The sequence below is a fragment of the Elephas maximus genome, chromosome 19, assembly GCF_024166365.1.
Source record: "Elephas maximus indicus isolate mEleMax1 chromosome 19, mEleMax1 primary haplotype, whole genome shotgun sequence".
Lineage (NCBI taxonomy): Eukaryota > Metazoa > Chordata > Mammalia > Proboscidea > Elephantidae > Elephas > Elephas maximus.
In genome coordinates this window covers 42,754,944-42,778,045 of record NC_064837.1, presented here as the reverse complement: position 1 = coordinate 42,778,045, position 23,102 = coordinate 42,754,944, and the positions used below count along the sequence as shown (strand labels likewise).

The 23,102-nt window shown below is 36.9% G+C and overlaps 1 protein-coding gene across 6 annotated transcripts in view; it reads right to left on the bottom strand.

Moving 5' to 3' along the window:
- Nucleotides 1–23,102, bottom strand: part of SPAG9 (sperm associated antigen 9) — a 132,280-nt gene that overhangs the window by 12,582 nt on the left and 96,596 nt on the right. For 5 of the 6 annotated variants that reach the window (XM_049860710.1, XM_049860712.1, XM_049860715.1 and 2 more), the window contains 17 exons: nt 21,042–21,099; nt 19,872–20,024; nt 19,330–19,381; nt 16,441–16,571; nt 14,384–14,440; nt 13,091–13,264; nt 11,736–11,865; nt 10,983–11,072; nt 10,339–10,506; nt 9,730–9,901; nt 8,718–8,936; nt 8,224–8,419; nt 6,771–6,896; nt 5,209–5,289; nt 4,428–4,495; nt 2,322–2,470; nt 1,220–1,391 (listed from right to left, as the gene is read on the bottom strand). In XM_049860710.1, the coding sequence (XP_049716667.1) occupies nt 1,220–1,391; nt 2,322–2,470; nt 4,428–4,495; nt 5,209–5,289; nt 6,771–6,896; nt 8,224–8,419; nt 8,718–8,936; nt 9,730–9,901; nt 10,339–10,506; nt 10,983–11,072; nt 11,736–11,865; nt 13,091–13,264; nt 14,384–14,440; nt 16,441–16,571; nt 19,330–19,381; nt 19,872–20,024; nt 21,042–21,099 (2,196 nt within the window). The remainder of the gene's footprint in view (nt 1–1,219; nt 1,392–2,321; nt 2,471–4,427; nt 4,496–5,208; nt 5,290–6,770; nt 6,897–8,223; nt 8,420–8,717; nt 8,937–9,729; nt 9,902–10,338; nt 10,507–10,982; nt 11,073–11,735; nt 11,866–13,090; nt 13,265–14,383; nt 14,441–16,440; nt 16,572–19,329; nt 19,382–19,871; nt 20,025–21,041; nt 21,100–23,102) is intronic. The other variant, XM_049860711.1, reaches the window with a different exon arrangement.

Below are 23,102 nucleotides of genomic sequence, written 5' to 3'. Positions count from 1 at the left end.
GTATTTAAAGGGAATTTTTACAATTGATCTTATTTTCTGGGATTTTATAACATCTTATTTTCTGGAATTTGGAAAGCAAAATGATTAAACAGGTAATATATAATAAGATGAACATGATTAGTCACTCACAAATTCTATTTACAAGAACTGGGGGTATGATCACAGAATCACAGTGCGAGAAGGAGTCTTAATTTACTCAGTCTAATCTAGAGATCTTTACCTATGGTCAGTGTACTCCTTAAATTAATCCGTGTTTATGTTATATACATGCCTGCTTCTAGGGAGAGAATCCACAGCTATCATCAGGTTCTCTGGGGGCAGTGACCCTAAAAAGGTTAAAAACCAGCGGCCCAGTTCAATCTCTCTCATTAAAGAGACATTCCTAATAGTCTACGGCACTGTGGTGCTGAAGACACAGCAGGGAACAAGACAGAGATGGTTCCTGCCCTTCATGGGCCTTAAGGTCTGTGGGGGAGAGAGTCATTAAATAAGAATCACATAATACCCATGCAATCACAATAATGGTAAGTCTATAAAGAAAAAGGATTCAAGAAACCAAATCCAACTTAAAGATCAGGTAAGGTCTCTCTCTCCTGCATGTGACATGTAGGCTGGGACCTGAAATCTAAGTAGAAAGGGACCAAGAAGAAGAACCTCCCAGGCAGAGAGTACAGCACATGTGAAGGCCCTGGGATGAAAGGAACCTACTGAACTGTGGGTCAGTGTAAGTAGAAGACAGTGAGCGAAAAGAAGAGTGGGCGAGACCATGTAAAGTCTTCTGGCCAAGTGACAAAATGTGAGCCTCACCTAAGGGCAAGAGCGGAAAAGTGTTAAGGTGGTATCTGCACATGACTTACTATGCAAAAACGGATTAGAGTGGAAACAGCGAGACCAGTTAGAAGACTCTTGTAGTCATGCAGGGGGAAAGGATGGTGGCCTTGCCTAGGGTGATAGCAGTAGAGATAAAGAAGTAATTGACTTAAGATATTTTTGGAGGTAGACTTGACAGTTCCTGGTGAAGGATTAAATGTGGGGAATAAGAGGGGGGTCATCAATGTCCCTGGGTTTCTGTCAAGAACCACAGGGTAGATGGAGCATCTGCCCGAACATTCTCCACAACAGTGTTCACTCATTCATTGGTTCTACACAGACATTATGGACCATTTAAAAATGAAACATTCCCTTTGAATGGCAAAGATAAAGTATTTTGGAAGCTTACCTAACATTTTGCTTACATAAGGCTCAATGTCCACATCCTGTAGGTGTTGGTAAGTGTGTGCATGATAGAGACGGAGTGTGGAATCCAAACGAATGGAGACCCATACGCCATCACCCACCCATGCAAGCTGCCGCACTTGGCTCTCCTTCCTGGGGTGTGCATCAAATGATTTCTAGGAAAGATTATTCAATCACAAAGTTACTTTTGTTACATAAGAGTTCGTATTTAAAAACTGGTGATTTGCACAATAATTTAGCAGACCATATATTAGTGAAAAGAAGCACATTAAAAGAGGCATTTAAATACTGTCTACTAAACATGATCACTCATACACACAAATCACTTTCATTCTAGACTGCGAAACAAGATGAAGAACAAAGAATCAACGGCTGCTAGACTTCAGCTCTCTACAGGATATCAACTTATGAAAGCCATACCGACACACCCATACCATGCAACAGTATTCAACAGCTAGATAGACTGAGATTCATTTCAGAATTGCGTATTGTGGCAGAGCAATACATGAGGTAGGGTCCTATTTCTAATTAAACAAAAAGGAACCTACATCTCACTCTCTTCCTCTCTGTGCATGCATGTATGTAAATAAAGAGTACACTTGAAAAATACAGGCAAAATGGTTAACTTTGGAAAGAAATGAGATTTGGGACAGTGGGAGAAGGTAAACTTTCACCTTAAAATTTTCATGCTGTTTGTCGTTTCTTTTTTCAAAAAACAATTAGAATGAATTCATGTATTGTGGCAAAAATTTTTTTTAAGAAAGCAATGCTGAGAGGTTTTTGTTTTTACAACAAATTCCTGCTACAATGTTATTTTCAGCCTGTGATAGATGTGGATTTGTCTGGATACACATGGGGTGAGGGGAGACTTGGCAATCTTCTTCCCAACCAATTAATACATATAATTAAACATATCAAGAATCACGTATTCAAATAATACACATATGCATCTATGTACACAGACACATTTAAATATTCACATGTGCATCCCTCCTTCCTTTTTTAAAAAATAACCACTTCCCCACTCTCTTACAGTGTTCAGGCAATACAAATGCAACCAGCACAGAAAGCACGAGTTAACTTGCCTCTATTTTCATGGCCTTTGGCTGGACCACATAGATTTTGTTCCGATAGCCACACCAGACTTTGTCATGTACCACAGTCATGCAGCGGATAGAATGGTGAGGCCGTCCAAGGTCTAAAAGGTGATAGTTTGACAAATCCCACTGTCCGTCTTTAAAATAAGAAATAGGATAGTAGTTAGTACATACGGTCTTTTACTCAGGTGTGACACAAGAAACATTCTAACTTGAGTGTATCTATTGATGAAATGCCCCAAAACCATGTATTCAGTATGTCTTTCATTTGCAGAGACTGGGTTCTTACCCTATAAACTGCAAAGGCCAGGGCACATCTGATCCAAACCTCAAAGGTTACCTGATCCAAACCAGCACCTAATACGTAAGACTCCCCCCTTTAAAACATGCTCTCGACAGTGTGATATGGTAAGTCAGTTATGAATTATCTGTTTATAACAGTACTTTTAGGATTAGATTGGATTTAAGGTTATTTTGGGGATAATATCTCTCATTTACTTGCATTCTGGTGTAATTTCTTGGGTAGAAGTCAAGGGCAACTCATTGCTAACAGTTCAGGAATTGCATGTAATATATTTTTAATGATGAAAGAAAAACAAATGAAAATCAACCACGAGAAGCTTGCTTTGCTTTGTTAGTTTTGCCTGAACAAATTTCAGTGAAAGCAGCTGCTCCATTTCCAGAAGCTATAATTGTCTAAAAAAATATTCTCCATACCTAGGTAAAGTCTGCCTCCCTGGATGTAATCAGTCATTTGGTCTGTAGTTTTGCCCACTGGAACCACAAAGAATAAACCCAATCCCATTTATTTGTTATAGCCCTATGTCTTCTCTTTTCAAAATCATGCACCCTCAGCATGTGTTTTGGGTATAACACAGTTTATAGTTATCTCATACTAATCTACTTTGTCAATGTCCATTTAATATGTTGTCTATCTAGCAGAACAGAGTAGGGCTGTCACTGTATACTTTATTTCTGTGAGACTTAAGAAATTCACTAACTCATACTGAGCTGGTAGTCAATCTTTAGGTGATTCTCATTGTTTAGACATGTCTTCCCCATCTTACTCTTCTAAACCCAAATGTTTACCCTTATTAAATACATTGTGTTGTATTCTGTCAATATCATTTATAATCACATTTTCTCTAGGCTCTTTCACTTATTAGCTGAGTGACCATAACAAGTGACTAAAAAGTTTTGTGCCTCAGTTTCCTCATTTATAAAATGAGGATGACGACAGAATCTACCTCATAAGTTGTTATGAGGATTATACACAGATAAAGTCTGTCAAGGGCCCACACATGATAGAACAGAGCCCTCTCACGCCTTGATGATACAAAGCTATTACCCAGCAAGTTCTAGGTACCAGTTACAAAGGCCCGAAGTATCATCTACCCCATCCTTCTCCAAGCCCAGAAGGATATAAGGCTTTGTAAAAAGCCTTGCTAAAATCCAAATTCAGTGTGTCTATGTTTTTATAACATTTCCCTGATCTACTACTCTAGTATATAGGAAGTGAAGTATTGTTTTTGGTTGATACATGTACCAAAGAGTTATGAAGTTATATGTTAAACTCTCTTAAATTCAGTCAAGGCAGGTTTTCTGACACAAGCACCCCTTCGTCTGTAGATGGCAGAAACACTCGTTTTAAGGGGAGGACCATAAATGAGGTGACATGCAAATGATTAAACCTTACTCAATTAAAAATTCTTTAAAATTTTTTTCCAAATGGAAGTCAGTATGCAGATTATTTTTCAAACATAAGAAAAAGAGAAAAAAATCCTCACCAATTTCTCCTGAGTAAGGATATGAATGAAAACCAAATGCCTCCATATTACATTATGTAAGAATACCATGAAATGCAAAGCTCCTTACTTATTTCGATAAATATGTTTCCACTGAGCTAGACTGTTATCGTATGCCTCTAGGCAGGCATTCATGTATTTACTAATGTCATACATTGTGAATATTCAGTTTAAACTTTAGTCTTTCTCCTAAAAAGTATTATTTCTTTAAAACATAAGAAATCAAGCTGCTTAAAAATCCTTTTTAAAGCAACAAATTAGTGCACATTATATATTCATGACCACTCACCAACCCCTCTGTGAAAGATTGCAAGGGTACCATCAGCTAGTGCCACTAACACAATTCCTTTCACATGTCTGCAAGAAAGGAAAAGGGATTTTAAAACTCTCCATTCAGGAATACAGAAAGAACCATACAGTACTGAACTAATCCAGAGCATCTCAAAGTGCCAATCCATAATAAGTTGAGGAACTCAAATCGGAATGTAAATAAACACACTGCTTCCTTCCAGAAAGTCTTGCCGTGAAAAAAATGTCAGCTGAACTAAATAAATAGTATGCATGGTGACTCAGTGTTTTACTTTCTGGCCCAAGCTCTTTCTGTCTTTGCGGAGTATTGACACAAAGTCTACAGACCAGAGACACACACCTTGAGTGGAACTATACAGTCAACTCTGTGGACTTACAGACAAACTGATTTTTGATAGTCAACCTACAGAAAAGGATTAATAATCAATGCTCCAAATTCACAAAGCATATTCGTAAAATACAAAGAATATCCTAAAACAAATATAAATTAACAGATATTTGTTGTCTCCCTGAAAACTAAAGAACTCACAGTATGGTGAGGAATTAACCTGGCAATTTTCTCTCCGACTTAAAGTTTTCTATTTTACTTTCTGTTCACAGACTTTCATCCTCATTCAGTGTTCTTTAGTTCCATAAAAAGGTTTCAAAATATCTTGATAGCGATTTAGTTAGGAAGTACATATTAGCTTAAAGAGTCTTAAACACTAGTTTACGCCAAATACATGTTTTTAAAAAAGAAGAATTTCTAAAATAAAACTTACACAATACTGAGAATCGAATCTTTAAGTTTAATGGAATGGAGACATTTCCTCCACTGGGCTAAAGATGAATGGACATACAAACTGCAAGAAATAAGTCAAGATTGGTAAGGCATAGAGAACATCCAAGTTGCTGCTTATATCTAATAATGATCACAGAGATCATTCCGGAGAAAAGAAGAGTAATATACAAACTTTAGGAAAAGGTGCTGCTGCTTTTGCACAATTGTCAGAAAACAAAGATGAGAGTAAGGGCAGGCCTAAGGCACAGATGAAGCAAACTGCAACAAGCAGAGATGAAATGCCAGAACTACTGCAATGAATGGCCAGCCAGTTTCAGTTACCCGACACACCAGAGCCCTAGGCTAAAACCCCTTTTTTGAATTACCTTAATTCTCTACTAGGCTGAACTCTTTTTGATGACAGAATGGTTTAGATTGGGGTGTGGCAAACTATAGCCTGCAGGCCAAATCTAGCCCACTACCTGTTTCTAAACCGCCTTCAAGCTAAGAAAAAATTTTAAATTTTTAAATGGCTGAGGAAATAAAAATCAGAACAGGAGTATTTCGTGGCATGTGAAATTTACATGAAATTCAAATGTCAGTGTCCCTAAAGTATTACTGGAACGCAGCAAGTTAACTCATGGTCAATGGTTGCTTTTGCACTACAGTGGCAGACTTGAGTAGCTGTGATGGGATTGTATGGCTAGCAAAGCCTAACATTTTTATTATCTAGCCCTTCATAGAAAAAGGTTGCCAATCCCTCCTTTTATAGACCCTATGGAATAGATGTATTAGTGGCCTTGCTTAACTTGGGAAAGAACAGTTTTGTAGGACTCCCAACGGTACTAGAAAGTGAACAGACTATGTGATTTTAGTTATCATCCCCTGAACTTCAGAGGAGCCCTGGTGGCACAGTTATTAAAGTGTTTGGCTGCTAATCAAAAGGTTGGCAGTTCGAACTCACTAGCTACTCCCTGGGAGAAAGATGTGGTAGTAGGGTTGAATAAACACTATGGCCTTGTAAACCCTAGGGGGCAGGTCTACTCTGTCCTATAGGGTCATCATGAGTTGGAATTGACTCGCTGGCAACAGGTCTGGTTTTTTATTTTGCTCTGGCTTTCCTAATAACTCTACTAAAGTTATATTTGGGATTGGGCCTTCCAGCAGCCAAATACATTAGCTTAGCTCCTGGTATTTCCTGCCTATACTCTAGCCTATATAAATCTTCTTTGCATCATCAACTCTCTTTCTCTGTGCTGTTCAGGATCTTCTATTTCTGGATCACCCAGATTTTAAGGTTTTATTTACCTCCTCTTACAAGAATATTATATAAAGGGACACTCTGTGACAAAGAAACATATGGTTTACCGTTCAGAAGCAATGGAAGTCCAATTTATAAGGCAGTTGCCAACATAACCTCAAAATTTGTGTGTATGTAAAATTTCATTGCACTAATATGTGCTTTGTTTATATTTGTATGTACTACATTCTACTTATCTTCTGATTTCAAATGCAAACGTAAAAGACTAAAGATACTCTAATAATAAAAGTGTTGGCACTTACCAGCCATTCTGAGCCCCAAGCCACATGGTTGGTGAAAGGCTGCTCATTTTTTGGGCCTCCTCTCTCACCAGGTCTTGTTCATTTGGCAATATTGATAGTTGATCTTTATACACATCTGAGTCACTACTAGGAAAAATAAGGCAAAAGGAAAAATATGAGTACGCTTAGCCACAGTTGTCAGAGAGTAAACATTTCTACATTTTAGTAGAGTTAAAAAATAATCAAATGCTAAAATTAATTCTAGAAAAGCCAAACTTAAACGCTCACCTTAAATTCTACCAGAAACAATACAGTAAAACCTGCAAAAGCCAGAACCTGTGTAAGGTGGAAACCTGTCAGAGAAGGAAAACTACAATATTTTCCACTAAAACAAGCAATAGGAAAGTAGTAAGACTGCACCCTGTCAAAGGCGGAAAATAAGGCAGTCCTGTCGAGTTCTGGCTCTCACAGGTTTCATTGTATTGACATATTAGGAGGCCCAAGGTACAGTTAAGGGAGTAAGACATGGTAATGAAATATAGGAGCTAATACCCAAACTAACTTTCAGCTCTAAGAGCAGTCTGAATTTTACTACAGTTTTTGGGAGAAGAGAGAGGAGGAACAGTTTACCTTACATGAGGAATACAAAGGAGGGTGAGATATAAAGAATTTCTAAAATAAGTTTATTAATAAATTGAAACATGCTTAGGTTTTACCCCCAAACCCTCATTCTTTAGGATATCAGGGCACATTTGATAAAAAGATATAATTGGGCTCTAAATTCAAAACAGACAAACCAACCTATTAATTCTAAGAAGATCATTTTATTCTTAAATTACCAATTAAATGTTAATAAACTTTTGGTTGATGTATAAACTAAGAGGAAGAAGATTAAACTGGAAAAAGGGCCTAGTTTAGTGAAGCCCCCATCAGCTTTCTATAAGGCGTATAGGAGGCAGGAAAGAAAATGAAATAATTCCCTAAATGGGCCTTGATTAATCTATGCATTAAGGGAAGAGCTAAAATAAACCATCTTCTAATAAGATGTTTGCATGAGAACAATTTTAAAAGGTCAGTCAAGCCCATATGGAGCACTTAAACAAGGGCCAATTTTATTGTTAACTAGCATGGGAGTGAGAGTAGGCGTGGGGATTAAAATGGCTGAGTTATTCATAGAATAGAAGACGACAAGTACAATAATTCCAAAAAAATTATACCAGAGGAAAAAAATGACCAGGAAGATTTTGACTAATGTACTTTTTAAGTTGGAAGGGATAAAGAAGAAATGGGAAAAAAAAAAAAAGGTCAGAAGAGAATGAAGGGGAGGAAATAAAGGCATTGTGGGAGGGGACAACAGCATCAAGTCTGCCACATCAAAGCCAATTAAAAAGGACATTTTTTTTCACTCCTTGAGGTATTTTGGTTCCCTTTATGTGTGCACTATCTGGTTTCCTAAACTGACCCATTTGTATACCTTGACTGATACACTGGGGAGAGGTCTTCTGGGATTTGAACTCCCAAAGGATCTGTAAAGACATGCTCTGTATACACGCCAGTTTGGGAGATGTCCACGGCATCTTCAGCTGAGCCTGCATTGCCCTCTGTGGCTTCAGTTGCTTCTTCTGCTGTTGGAACATTTTCATCAACCTCGCTATTTTCTGCTTCCGTTTCTACAAAATAAATAAAATATCCTAACTATTCTGAGCTTCAGCTTTTCTCCTCCAGTAGCACCCCCACACAAACCCCTGCTATGGAATTCCACTCCAACTGCCCTCTCCCTCCATCTACCCTCTCCCTCCACACTGTATCGTGAAATCAAGAATTCTTGATTTTATTTAACAGTTGTTACAGCCTCTTCTTTCAAGTTCTTTCATCCTTATTAACTCAAGATCTAAAATAGGCCAATAATGAGGCATCTGGGGAAGCTTCAGATTCTATACAGAAGGCACGAAAGGAGAACAGACATACCCGGTGGTTTTTCTATCACTGGAGAAGCACCATTGGTGCTAGGTGAAGTGGCAGCTCCTGTCACACCTTCTGTGGTACAACCAACCACTGTGATTCCTCCCAATAGACTGTCTGTTTCCGCTGAGCTATTGCTTGTCATGCTTCCACATAAAGACGCTCTGTCTACCTGACCAGACTCTGAAATCTCTTCGCCTGCTGGATAGTCTGTTTCTCGAGCTCCTGAAAAAGAAGACAAACCTTCTTTTAATCTACAAATAAACTCCTATAAATAAACAGCATTTTTTCATAAAAACAACTATTTAAGTTTGAAATGAGAGTGTGCAGGTGAGACAAACAGCTACTGAACATACTGCCAAGGTGGTAGTATTAAGTTTTATTTACACTAACCCTCAAAGAATGGGAAAGTGGCTTAAAAAAATTAAGATATTACTACTATTAATGCAAGTGCAAGTAAACAGCATGGAAATGTAAGAAATAACATTGCTGCTCTTACTATGAGCTCCTTAGTAGCCATATAATGATGTTAAAAACAATGAAATTTAATTATATCTGACAAGAAGCTGTAACAAAAACATTTAGAAATTATCCAAGATTACTATTTGAAACATGTAATATAGTTTTATTCACAAGGGTTAAAAATGAATCACCCAAGTTATATACAGTGCCTTAAGATATTAGTAAGACATTTAAAAATGATGCACTTACAATGTAAAGATAAACATCTTTAATTTTTAAAATTATGCTTTAACATCACATAATATTTAATCCAGAATTTTAGAAGGCCCAAGAGAGGTCTACATAGCCCCTTGATCAATCTACATAGCCCCTTGCCCTCTCAGTCATCTTATCATATGTTTTATTTTCTATACTCTCTGAAAATTTATTGTTTAGTCATTTGTTTCCAGTTGATTTTTGCAAGCAAGGCGCATAACTGTATCTCCAGCAACCAAGCCAGTTCCTGCTAAGAAGGAGGTGTCGAAGGTGGGCAGAGAGGAGCACGGCTCACTCTTACCTGGTACACTTGCAATACACAGAACATGAGAGTTGCAAACAGTGAAACTGTCTAGGATGTTGCCTGGCTGAATGGCATCAATAATGATAACTTTTGTAGCTGAATGAGTGCTGGTACAGATCCAGACTAGGCTGGATAATTCTTCTTGATTTCTTAACTCCTTCTGCTGTTCCTGTGCAGGTGAAGTAAGGAAAATTAAACGTGTAAAAATACATGTATGTACAAATATTCATAAGGCTATTCCACTACAGGAAAAAGAAATACGATTTCAAATTTATTTTTAGATTATTTGGGAGGGTAATGATACAACCTCCTTTCAATAATTAGTAGACTAAAACCTGTCAGTTAAAGCAGATCAGTGATGGAAATGTTCTATAATTTGATTGTGGTGGCAGTTCATAGATACATACATTTCAAAACTCTTTGAGCTGTACCCATTTCAAATGTACACTTTATTGTATGTGAAGTACACCTCAATAAAATTGATTGGGGGGGGTGGAGATAAGCAAAGGCACAGTAATCCCAATTAGAAGTTGGACCCAGAAGTAAGTTTTGGACCAACAAAAGACCAAAGACAAAAGAAGGTAAAGTGTCGGTGCTTGAACTCACCTTAAGTTCCTGATCTAACTTATCCAAACTACTCTGAGATGCACTTCGCTGTTTACTGCCTTCTGTATCCAAAGCAGTGACATCTTTGTAAAACACACTTGCTCCAACAACAGAACCACCATCTCTGGTCTTCCCGCCAGATAAATTGACACCAACAGCACACCATAGCTTTTGGGGCAAAAACAAAGTAGCAAGTCACTTTCACTCTAGAAATGCTTAGAACTTTTCATATTTTCTCACTGTAAGTAACGGTTATAAACAGAAACCAAACTCATTGCTGTCAAGTCAATTCCAACTCATAAGGACTCTACAGGACAGAACAAACCTGTCCTGTAGAGTTTCCAAGGCTGTAAATCCTGACAGAAGCAAAACTACCACATCTTTCTCCAGGGGAACGGCTGGGGGGTCTGCACCACCGACCTTTTGGATAGCAGCCACACGCTGAACTACTGGGCTACAAGGGCTCCTGGCTACTTGTGGTTGTAAATACAGGTCTTTAATATCCAAAACGTCCCACTTCTAAAACTACAAAATGGACAATAACCTCACCCAAATAAGTAGTATTTCAATTTTTTTTTTGGCTTTAGAAAAAAAATCTACCCAGAGTTTAGGAAATGCCACCTTTAACTTCAAAATTAACTTACCTTCATTGATGTATCTTTTTCATCTAGGGGTCTCAGATAGACAGGCACAGGTAAATTTTTCATCTTATTTTCCCCTTGACCATTGGTTACCTATGAAGCAGGGCCAGGGAGAGAAAGAAAAAAGACATATTGGTAAACTCATCAAAAGCAAACTTCTTACAGAACCATTAAAACATGGGTAAGCACTACTGCTGGATATTACTGCTTGAAATCAAATTCAAGTTGGTTTTGTCATTCTTATTTGAAAAATAAGCAGAAAAACCAAGTGGCAATTAGGACTAAACAAGATTCTGTGAGTGCTCAGAAGAGAGGAACTAACGCGCGTGTGTGTGCGTGCGTGCGGGCACATATGCTAAGTCTTTTAGGGGTAAGGAATACACAGCAAACAGGTAAAGTTTCTGAATGCCTTAAGTCAACAGTTTGAAAGGCTCCTTACTGATTTTTTTTTTTTTAATTAAAAATGGCAGACGCTATTTAAAAAAAAAACAAAATCTTCAAATATTAAAAAAATTGTTCTGGTTATAGCAGAGCAGGGCACCTCAAGTTTGATGTACTCGGCCACTTCCCATTGACCCCTCCTCACCTTACAGACTCAGAGGCATCTCATTTGAGCTCTAGGGATCTAGAAAACAGTCAGAGAATCACTACCCTCAACTTGTGTCAAGTCTATGAGATGAACTGGCCTGGGATGTGGATTTGGGTCCCTTCACACTTCATTTCCCACAAGACGCTCTTACCATGTTCACGTATTACCTGCTTGTACTTCTGAGGCAGACTCCAGCCAAAAGCCTGCACTCTACCATCTTCTTTCTGGACATGTGCCTTTACCTGACGGTACTGTTCTCGCTTTTGCTCTCTGCGTGAGGCTAAGCTAGCTTCGCTTCTAAAAGAAAGAGATTTTCTTTTTTAATTCAGTGAACATAACAACAGCTTGATCTCTCCTCTTTCCCTAAAATAGCAAAATTAATCACAAAAAAATTACATGATTTCAAGTTAGTTTATTTCAGACTGCTGCTGCTCTTTAAAAAATGACATACTAAATAAAGCTGGTCGTTTTAACTTTGTGCATAGTGAACGCAGTGCCCAAACTTTAACAAGCTAGCAAGCAGCCCATTAAATTAAGCTGAATCATCAGCCATCAAATTTCTATCAAGTTTCAGGTTTGGTCATATGAAAGAACAATTCTTAAATATTTTTGGCTCCTTAATTTTGTTCATTCAATAAATATTTACTGAGAATTTTCTAATGCCAGGGAATGTATTAGAAGTGAGTAAAGATCAGTAAAAAGAATGTTCTTGGAAAGATAAGTTCTAGATTCTATTAACTTATTTCGGAAGACAAAAATGCAAATAGACTTAGTAAGCTTTAGAGCTAGCTATAAAGTAAAACATTATGAAAATGATTCTGAAATAATCTGTATTTCGGTCATTTAAATTTTTGTGAAGTGAATTGCTATTTACACAATAGCTCACAAATCTACCTGTGTGTCAGATACTTTATAGATACTGCATAATTTTTGAGATGGAAACCCTGGTGGCGTAGTGGTTAGGTGCTACAGCTGCTAACTTAAAGGCTGGCAGTTTGAATCCACCAGGCGCTCCTTGGAAGCTCTACAGGGCAGTTCTACTCTGTCCTATAGGGTCGCTATGAGTCGGAATTGATTCAACGGCCATGGGCTTTTTAAATTTTTGAGATAAGTTATCGTACCCATCTTACTGGCAGAGAAACGGGCTCCGAGAGGTTAATTTGCTCAAGTTTACGCACCTAATGAGTACCGGAGTCAGGACAGAAAACCAAGTCTCTCTGACACCAAAGGAAATGTTCAGGCATTTAAGACAAAGGCTTAATAGACCTTTTACATCTCTACTAATACTTATTAACGTCATACCAGCAGAATTTAGACATTTAAAAAAACTCCTTACGAAAATTATGAAATGTAATTTTCACAAAAGGTGTTGAGTACAAGTAATTTACTTAAAGGTAGCCAAGTTAAAGAAATAGTTTCTAAATAGATTTATTCGAATGCTCATAGCTGATCTGACAGGGGCAAGGCTGCTGTGAACCATTAACTTATTTAGGGCATAAGCCCTCATCTGGCAAATACTTACTCTTCACTAAGAAAATCAAAGGCTTTGGACTTATCCCCTGGGAGCTGAGACAAGGTGCTGCTTCTTTTCTTGACAGAAGGAGTAACATGAGAGGTTGGTGCATTGTACTTCAGGTTAACAGGTGGTTCAGGCTTCTTAGCAGTATTGCTTGAGGAGCTGAAAAGTCGGCTGAAACTAATATTTAAGGAAAAAAATGTAAGTACATATATATATATACACATACGTCACGCACACAGTGAAGAACAATCCATGATTTTCTACAAACTTTTTAATGCTCAAGGAAAATCCCAGAGTGTTTTTACAAAGCAATGAGTTAGAAACTGGCAAAAACATTTTTCGTAGTTGCACACTGCAGCCTTAGCAGAAACTCATGGCCAAACTCAGACTTGCAGGGAAGAGAAATTATTGCTTAGAAAAGCTGATCAACTCTTCTTCAGTTAGCAATTGCATATGGAAAGGAAGAAGCTCTCGAGTACAGGGAATTTCCTCCACTGAGGACATAAGGCAGTTCCTTTAGTTAGCTCCTACTTGATGCAATGTAAGAGTGGTTGTTAAATAGCAAGGTTATGGCTGCATGACTTGAATGGAAGCTCAGCACCCCAGTTCTAAAAATAGTCTTTTAATAAAATACTAGAACACACAATACCATTTTAGCACACACTTACATATTTTCTGATTAAGTGTAATTTAAATAAGCTATTTTCATATCCACTTTAAAGAAATTAACACTTTTATTAAAAAGCAGATTCACCAAAAAAGGGATAAATTTTAAGCACAGTAAACACACAGTACTTCTGGCATGAACGTAATGCAACACACACACACCCCAAACCCCACAAACACTAAGTTTCTTGTCATTTTGTAAATTTCCGTACAATCACAAAACCAATAATTCAGTAACAAATTTAATGGAGATCCAGGTGATTATCGACTTCATAAATAATGGCCCTTTATTTTATTTAATTGAGCAGAGATTCAATCAAACACATAACCAACAAGATGCAGCTTACAACAGCATATTTTTTGTCCTCAAGAGCAGCCTTACCGAGTTGGCACACTATATAGCAAGAAGGAAAAGTTCAGTTTAGCTATTTACCTTAAAGTAAAAAAAAAAAAAAAAAAAATGAAAGGCTATTATTCTTGGAAAATAAATTTTGACTGTAATCTTGTCTCAAGATGCTGTCTAATGTTATTTTTTAAATATTTATTTTTAGTGTTGTTATTGAGAATAGACACAGTAAAAACACACCATTTCAAGTTTCTACATGTCCTTATTTGTTTTCAGATACTTACAATTGCCAAATGCTTGATCTTTTTTTTTCCTGCATAGCTGGATTTTCTCTTGATGCCCTACATTAAAAAGAAGATAAAGGAGGGAGAAAAAAAAAATTATCTATGAGGTGATCTAGTTTTCTATCTAAAGAACAAGAAGTTCATAGAAGTACACAGAGGACAGTCAACAATTAAATTCAGTAAACAGTTACTTTGGATGTGAATACTACTAAGATAAACAAAATCTCCCCTCCCTCAAAAAACTCATAGTCTACTGAGACAAGATTTTTATCTGTGCTGGACAGAGTCAACATGCCTGAACATTAATATTTGAAATTTTTTATTGAGAAGAAAGCCTCTAACTTTCAAAATACTGCTTTGTAAATCTTGTCCTTTCATAAAGGTCTCTATTCTCTTGTACTCTCCGATCTCACAAAACAGCTTGTCACTTTACTGTTCTGACTGGTCATTTTTCACAGGACTAAAGCTTTCCATCACTGAAAAAATGACCAGGGAAGGGAAGGGGCTAAGCTGGGCTAACAGATAACTCAACAAAAAATCTAGAAAATAAGGCATTCCAGCTTAATTAGTAAGATGGTAAAGATTCTGTCATCACTATCAGAGCCCCCTTTTTACTTATTTTCTTAAATTTTTTTGAAGGACTACATTAAAAACATCTTTTAATTCATTGCAAAAGTTAAGGTAAAATTCCCTTTCACATGTTGACTACCAGTTGGCCGCAAGAATTAAAAGCAGCAATGAAAAGTGGGTCCTGCCTATATGCCCTCAATTTTTCTTTACAATATTTACTCATTACTTATTGAACAAATTCATTTAACCCATTAAGTATACTAGAGTTAAAAACACACCTTAGTATTTGTTTCCTTGTTCAATAAATTGATTACTGATCTTCTTTCTTCTTAGCAGCTATAAACCAAAAAAAGACCAAACCCAGTGCCATCGAGTCGATTCATGGTGGCGTAGTGGTGAAGTGCTACGGCTGCTAACCAAAAGGTCGGCAGTTCGAATCTGCCAGGCTCTCCTTGGAAACCATATGGGGCAGTTCTACTCTGCCCTATAGGGTCGCTATGAGTCAGAATCGACTTGACAGCAGCGGGTTTAGCAGCTATAGGCAATTATAATTTTAGCAAACTGTAAAACATCCTATACAAAAATACTTCACTCTAGCATGGCACTGATAAAAGGATATATAAATTATATAATCATATGGAAGTAAAAGCTGGAGGTTAGAAAACGTGCATTGACTTAAAAACGATGTGCTACTGTACACTGTTATTGGAAATCTGATACGACAATCCAAACTTGAAGATGTGGGTAAATCAGAGGGCAACTAATTTATAAACTTTAAGAGCCCTTCCTCAAAGTGAGAGATACTGTTACAGAGAATACTGACCACTAGATGGCAGTATTAGGTGACATTTAAGATACAAATGACTGAAAGATGGCAATGGAAGGTACATTTTGCATGTGAAAAATCAGAAAGGGGAAAAAAATCAAGCAAGAGCTATGAATTTCATAGGAAGACACTACGTAAAAATTATTTTCCTATGCAGCATATGAAATTTCCTTATTTTCCTGACCCTGTTGCTAAAGTAGTGCCAAGCTCTACATTCTTGTGATAAATGCCCACCATTCCTAAGTAATAAAACTTGCCTTTTAGAGGTCATGGGAACATTTTTCTCTAAGAGCCCTTACTGGGCCAAAAAGCACTCACACCGATCACATTCTGGTCCTAACTTCCAGTGTTACCTTAGGAAGTTCCTCCTAGTAAATGGAGCAAGGGGATCGGGCCCTTAAGGCAGACTCTAGTTCTCAATGAAAAACCAAAAACCAAACCCGCTGCCATTGAGTTGACTCTGACTGACAGCGACCCTACAGGTCAGAGTAGAACTCTCCCATAGAGTTTCCAAGGAGCACCTGGTGGATTTGAACTGCCAGCCTTCGGGCTAGCTGCTGTAGCACTTCACCACTATGCCACCAGGGTTTCTAGTTCTCAGTGAAGGGACATCCAAACCTAGGATACGACAGAAAAACACCAGAACACTCCTCATACAAACCGAATCATCTCTGTCCATCGAACAGCTTCCTGAAGCTCCATCAATCTCTCTTTATACTGGTTTCTCTCCATCAGAACTCGGGCCATTTCTACTCTAGTAAACCGCTTCCTCTGTGCTGTGGGAATATCGCTCTGTAAGGAAAAGAGGATCACAGATCATCCTGGAAGCCTGCATCTGTTCTGGCTGGTGTTAGTCTCAGACTTGAACAGAACCTAAGTGTTTAAGCACCCCTTAACTTAACGATCTAATGGATCACTTAAAAATGGCCTTTATGAAAATAAAATCAATAGAGATTTTAAACATTACTAATGACTGAAAGGATAAGAGGTAGATAATTTTATTTCTAAAGATAAATACAGACATTTTAACACACTTCAAAGGAATTATAAAGCATAGTGCAGATTCTCAACAAAAACCAAAAAGTTAACTGTTCTATATAGATTCAATATGCTCTTACAAGTTTCACCTGGAAATGCTGCTCTAACAACATTATTTTAAATTCATTACATAAACCATTTTAAGTCATTGAAGTTCATTTATTTCAAACTACCAGTCCAAATACACACCAAAAGCAAGTATAAAGAGTAAACTCATTGGCTAGTTACCAAAGTACCCAACTATGATAGTTGCTGAAACATCAACAGAAATAAAACAAGATGGAGACAACTGTATTAACCAGAATCTTTTAAGGGAGTAAAAAGGAATCTGAGTACGGAATAAGGATAAGAGTGAGATCCCAATGGTGCATGCAAAAGACAACTTCTTCCCCTTTTGGTTTTAAAACTCTCTTCTGGAAAGGAAGGGTGGTTTATCTGCAAGGCTTTTGTAAGGCTGCGTATGAACATTTTGGGCCAAAGTTGAAAGGCATGAGACAGTAAGAAAGAGGTTGAGCTTATCCCTCACTAGTCCTCTTCCTCTGCACTCCTGGCAGAAAACTTGGCCTCTCCTTTAAATAAATGTCAAACAAATGATTAAAGGACCTGGGTTTGCAACACATCAATCCCACCACCAGGTACATATCCTAGAAAACTCTTGCTCCTATGCACCAGGAAACTTATAGAGCATTGTTTGTGGTAGCAAAAAAATGGAAATAACCTAAACATTCATTAACAGGAAAACAGATGCATAAAATATAGTATATTCATATAATGAGATATTATAAAGCAGTAAAAAGAATGAACTACAGAAGTTTAACATAGGTGAATCTCCAAAACATAACACCATAACACTGAGCAGAAGAAGACAAGTTTCCAAGGCTAAATACAGCTTGCTTACTGAAAAACAAGGGAAACTAAATCCTACTTTGTAAGGATATATACATGGTATAATAAAAATGTTTTTTTAAAGGTAAGAAAATGATAAAATAGGATAGTGGTTTCCTCTGGAAGGGAGGAGCAGAGGGTAGCCTCAATGTTTGTTAATGTTCTACTGCTCAGGCTGAGGAGTAGATTCATGAATGCTCATTTATTATGTTTCAAAACTTACGTATGTCACATATTTCAGTACATATCAAGTACTAGGTAAAGAATCAAGTACTAGATAAAGAACATACAGAGCTGATTAAAGGGACACCAAATGATTATTCTGTCCAGGACACCCATATATCTCAGGTCTAGCCGTTGACCTGCAACTCCAATTGCAGGAATGACGGTCTAGCTAACAGCAGAATTACCAGTAGACACAAGGAAGCTCCATAGACACATCCAAACTCCCTGAGGGACAGAATTGCTGGGTTGAGGGTTGTGGGAACCACGGTCTTGGGGGACATCTAGCTCAATTGGCATATCATAGTTTATAATGTTCTATATTCTACTTTGGTGAGTAACATCTGGGGTCTTAAAAATCTGTGAGGAGCCATCTAAGATACTCCATTGGTTTCACCCCTTCAGGGGCTAGGGAGAACAAAGGAAACTAAACATACAAGGGAAGGATTAGTCCAAAGGATTAGTAGACCACAACTACCATGGCTACTACCAGATTGAATCCAGTACAACTAGATGGTGCCCAGCTACTACCACTGACTGCCCTGACAGGGATCACAATAGAGGGTCCCGCACAGAGCTGGAGAAAAATGTAGAACAAAAGTCTAACTTACAAAAAAAGACCACATTTACAGACCTGTCAGAGACTGGAGAAACCCTGAGTATGGTCCCCGGGCACCCTTTTAGCTCAATAATGAAGCCGCTCCTGAAGTTCACCCTTCAGCCAAAGATTAGACAGGTGCATAAAACAAAACAAGACTAAAGGGGCACACCAGGCCAGGGGCAAGGACTAGAAGGCAGGAGGGGACAGGAAAGCTGGTAATAGGGAACCCAAGGTCAAGAAGGGAGGATGTTGATATGTCATGGGGTTGTTAACCAATGTCATAAAACAATGTGTACTAACTGTTTAATGAGAAACTAGTTTGTTCTGTAAACCTTCATCTCAAGCACAAAAATAAATAAATAAATAAATAAAATAACAACTACTAGTAGGCTAATAATATAGGCATGAAGGTCTTATCTATAACTCTGTATTTATGTATGTTGACAATAACACAGGATAACTGCCTAGTACTAAAGTTCTAGACTTCATACTTTTATGTTCAATACTAGTAAGTATTCTTATTAAATTTGCATATTTCTTAATCAAAATTTGAAACAAAACAAACAGCAACAACAACAACAAAACGCCCCAGTTTGGTCCTTTAGCTTGAACATGCAGGCAACAGGTCAGAGCACAGGGGCCATGGATGAAAACTGAACACACTGCATGTAGCTAGGAAGCTATCCTATTCATGCCCATAAACATGTCTTCTGACTTTTTATCCTTCTAATGCTATATCCAGAATTGAAGTAGGAAGATTCTCCCAAGCAAGGAAAGAAAAAAAGTACAAAAGTATAAACCTACATCATCATCATCTTTTGCTTTTTGCCTTGCATCTTCAGCTTCTGCGCGAGCTCTAGTGGGAGGAAAAAAACATGTTATTTGAATTAGTTTCATTTTTTTAAGAATGAAAGAAGAGTTTAACAATTCTAATAACCACTAAAGGGTTACTCCTTTTCTAAGACAGAGCAATCAGCTGCCTTCATTTAGGGGGCTATTATTATAGCACTATTCTCAGAAAAAGCCAGGTATTGAAGAAAGCTGGGTGAAGAAAAATAATCAGTGTTTCTAATTTCCTTATTATCAAAATGATGATGTTTAAACAGTTCTCACTTTCTTCACATCATGGCAGACACAAAAAATGATAATATTTGGACAACACGCTGATTATGGAGGAGCTTGTTCACAGCAGAGGCAATTGTTGGGGGTACTTAACCCTATTCTAGGAAGCTCTTGGCCTTTCTGGGCTTGAAAAGGCAGAAGACATCAATCTCAGGATTACACCTGTAACCCCTTTGTGGCACACTGGCAAAGATGGTTTCATTTAGAACATGGTCAAAACTTACTTCCTAAGCTCTTCCTCCAATTCTTTGTTCTTTTCTTCTAGCTTTAGTTTGGCTTGTTTCACAGCCTCCAGTTCCCCTTGCAGCACATCTTTCTCACAGGTCAGTTCATCTACTTTTGCTATCAAATCATTCTTCACCACATTCAAAGCATTTCTAAGAAACACATATTTCAAAAGTGCATCATTATAAACAAATGTTCTTTCCATTTTTCGCCTTAGTCTTTTGTAGGCTAAAGTAACTACATAATCAGAGATTGGAACAACTTGGAGATATTTTATCTGGTGTTGCTTGCTAGATAAAGATGAGAAGAACACCAAGAATAAATGGATTAAAAGAAAGAAAAAATGGGTAAAGCAAGGCAGGCCACCAACCAGTAAAAAGGTCAGAATTAAGATTATAAGGTAAACATTTTTAAAAATAGCATTCATGAGAGTACTGTTAATAAATTCTGAAAAGATACTGTATAACCTTTAAAGCAAAATTACTCCTTGAAGTTACCTTTAATAATTAATGAGAAAAAAACAAATAAACTGGAAAAAAGGTAAAAAAAAAAAAAAAAATCTATTATCTAGCTCCTTTTGGGTATAGTCTGCATAGGACCTTGTTATAGCCGCATTCTGTCTTGAATATACACAGATGTTCCCAAGTTGCTCTGACACAGCAAATTGACAAAGGGACCCAGCCTGCTTTTCAATATGACTTAGAACCTGCCCCACTAAATGATATACCATAGACTACGTGCTTGAGAGTCTGAGACCCACAAATTGTGCCAGAGAACCTGAAGAGGTGGGCTGGGTATATATTAAAACATCTGTGCTGAAATAAAAGAACCCCAGGAGAAGAGGTAAGAAAACAGACAAATCCCAGGGGAGGCAGAAAGAAAGTATCGGACACACTGAGAACATTGAGAAAGGCATAAATATTTTTTGAGTGGAAAGGAGACGCAAATCTATATTTCTGCAAAAGACAGTCAAAGACTACAGTAAAACACAGGTCCCCTTACGTGTGTGTGTGTGTGCGTGCGCGCATGTGCACGCTGACAGAGAAGGAGAATGCAACAGGGATAAGGAGACTGCACAGGACTGTGCTAAACTGAGAAAGTGTCACTGACTTGGGTGAGAAGGACATCTGGTATTTTTTGTTCCTTATTATAATTCTGTATATACTTACTTGGTTTCCAACAATTGTGTATTTTCTAAAATAAGATTCTCAACTTCGCGACCCATTCCTGTCAAAAGAAAATGGATACTTTGAAAATGAATTTATAAAAAAATTATGTTTTTGATATAACAAGCTATAGTCACAAGTTTATTTTACAAGTTTTATCTGTCCTATGGTAATCTTATTTTGTCTATAATTTCACCTGACATATCTACGTATGTGGATTATAAAATTACAAATAATTATCTATTATAAAACAAAGCTAATTATTTTAATGGCCAATTCTGTTAGTCTATACTTTGTTTTTCATAGGTAATATTTCAAAAGAATCAGGACTTGTCTGCCAAATATTCTAACGAATAGTATTGTTTAGGGAAAAAATAGCATTAATGTGAGCCAGAAGTTGTTTTCAAATCACAGCTGCTATAATAGGCTTTTCCCTAAAAGTTAGGTGCTATTAATAGAAAACAGGCAGAAACAAGGGCAAAGAAAGCCAGGACCCCAAAGCAGATGAAACCTTACCAAAGAAATTATGGTCTTAAAGCCCATGCATTCCATGTAAAGCAAAAACAAAGAACAAGAAATGTTTTATGTAAGAAATAGCATGAAAACACGTTATTAATCTATAAAGTTTACGCATGATATGGAAAACACCTGGAGTTACAATGTCACGATTTAATGCAGAATGATGTGCAAAAGACGGAAATAAAAGGAAGGTGAAGTACTACGATACGTTACAAAAACAAACTGCTTAACCAATTCTTTCTCCTAATAAACCTGAATATAATTAGACTGAGAATCCCAAATCAATAAGACATCATTTCCTTTAAAGTGTTACCTATGAAACGATAATATTCAGCCATGGTTTTATAGAATTGTGTTTGAATATTTTAATGAGCACTGTAAAGGCAGGCAAGTGCAGTAGTCAGTGCAATACAGGGATCTTCAGGGAGAAGAAAGCAATTTAATTTGCTGCTCATAAGATAACTGAAGAAATGAAATAATATACTGGGATATTTATCTCAAAAAGTTCAAAAACAAACAGACAAAACAAAAACAAAACATTACTACCTACTTATCCCAAGAAATTGAGAGCTAATGTCAGGAAATTACATATAATGGAATATATATGCAAAGTATTCATATTTCAAACAAATATTTTTAAAGAAAACTACATAAGGAAAAGGAGTTAACATGTCCTTTAAAAAAAAAATCTAAATGACTTAAAGATAATTTAAAACAAACAAAATCACCCTAAGAATGCTAAAAATTCAGTGCTCTCATATGAACTCCTATTTTGTCTGTATTATAATTGTTTTCCAAATATCTTCAAAGATCTGGATACTTCTACCATGAAGAATTTACATATCGGAAATAGTAGCTTATTTAATCATTTATGGAAAAATAGAAAATAAAAACAAACTAAAAAAGTTTCCAAGTTCCAACTCCAAAATGAATTTTGGTAAGGTATGTCCAAATATTTGCTTTAAACACTAACATTAACTTTATAATAAAGTTATGGAGAAAGAAGAAATAGGGCTTAAAAAAGAAATAGGGCTTAGACTGGTCAAAAAAAGTATATTTAATAGCTGGTTTGCTAAAGATTCTCAAGTGCATAGGGAAATAAGCATAAAAGCTGTTTTTATATGCAGGGCAAAAAATATATATAGTTGAGCAAAAAAAAAAAGATGAGAAAGCATCAAATGAGAACAGCAGGCCAAGAACACCTAGCTTAAAGAGCAGTAATATTAAAGTATTTAAAAGCATACACACCAGAATATTCCCCTGGGTAAGCAGCCCAAGAGAAAAATGAATGAGATTCTTAATTAGATTGTTTTCAGAAAGCAAGGACTAAACTCATTTATTTAAAAATGAGAGAGGAGACAAAGAAATTGAAAAGATGTCGAGAAACCGTTGACTAAAAGCAATAAAGTATAAATATTGTAAATAGAAAAAAAAAGAAATATGCACTATATGGGAAACATATCCTTATAGTGTAGCTTCTAAAGTTTACATTACATTTACATGTTCCCTATGAAAAGTTCTCTTAAAATCTAGCACATAGATTTA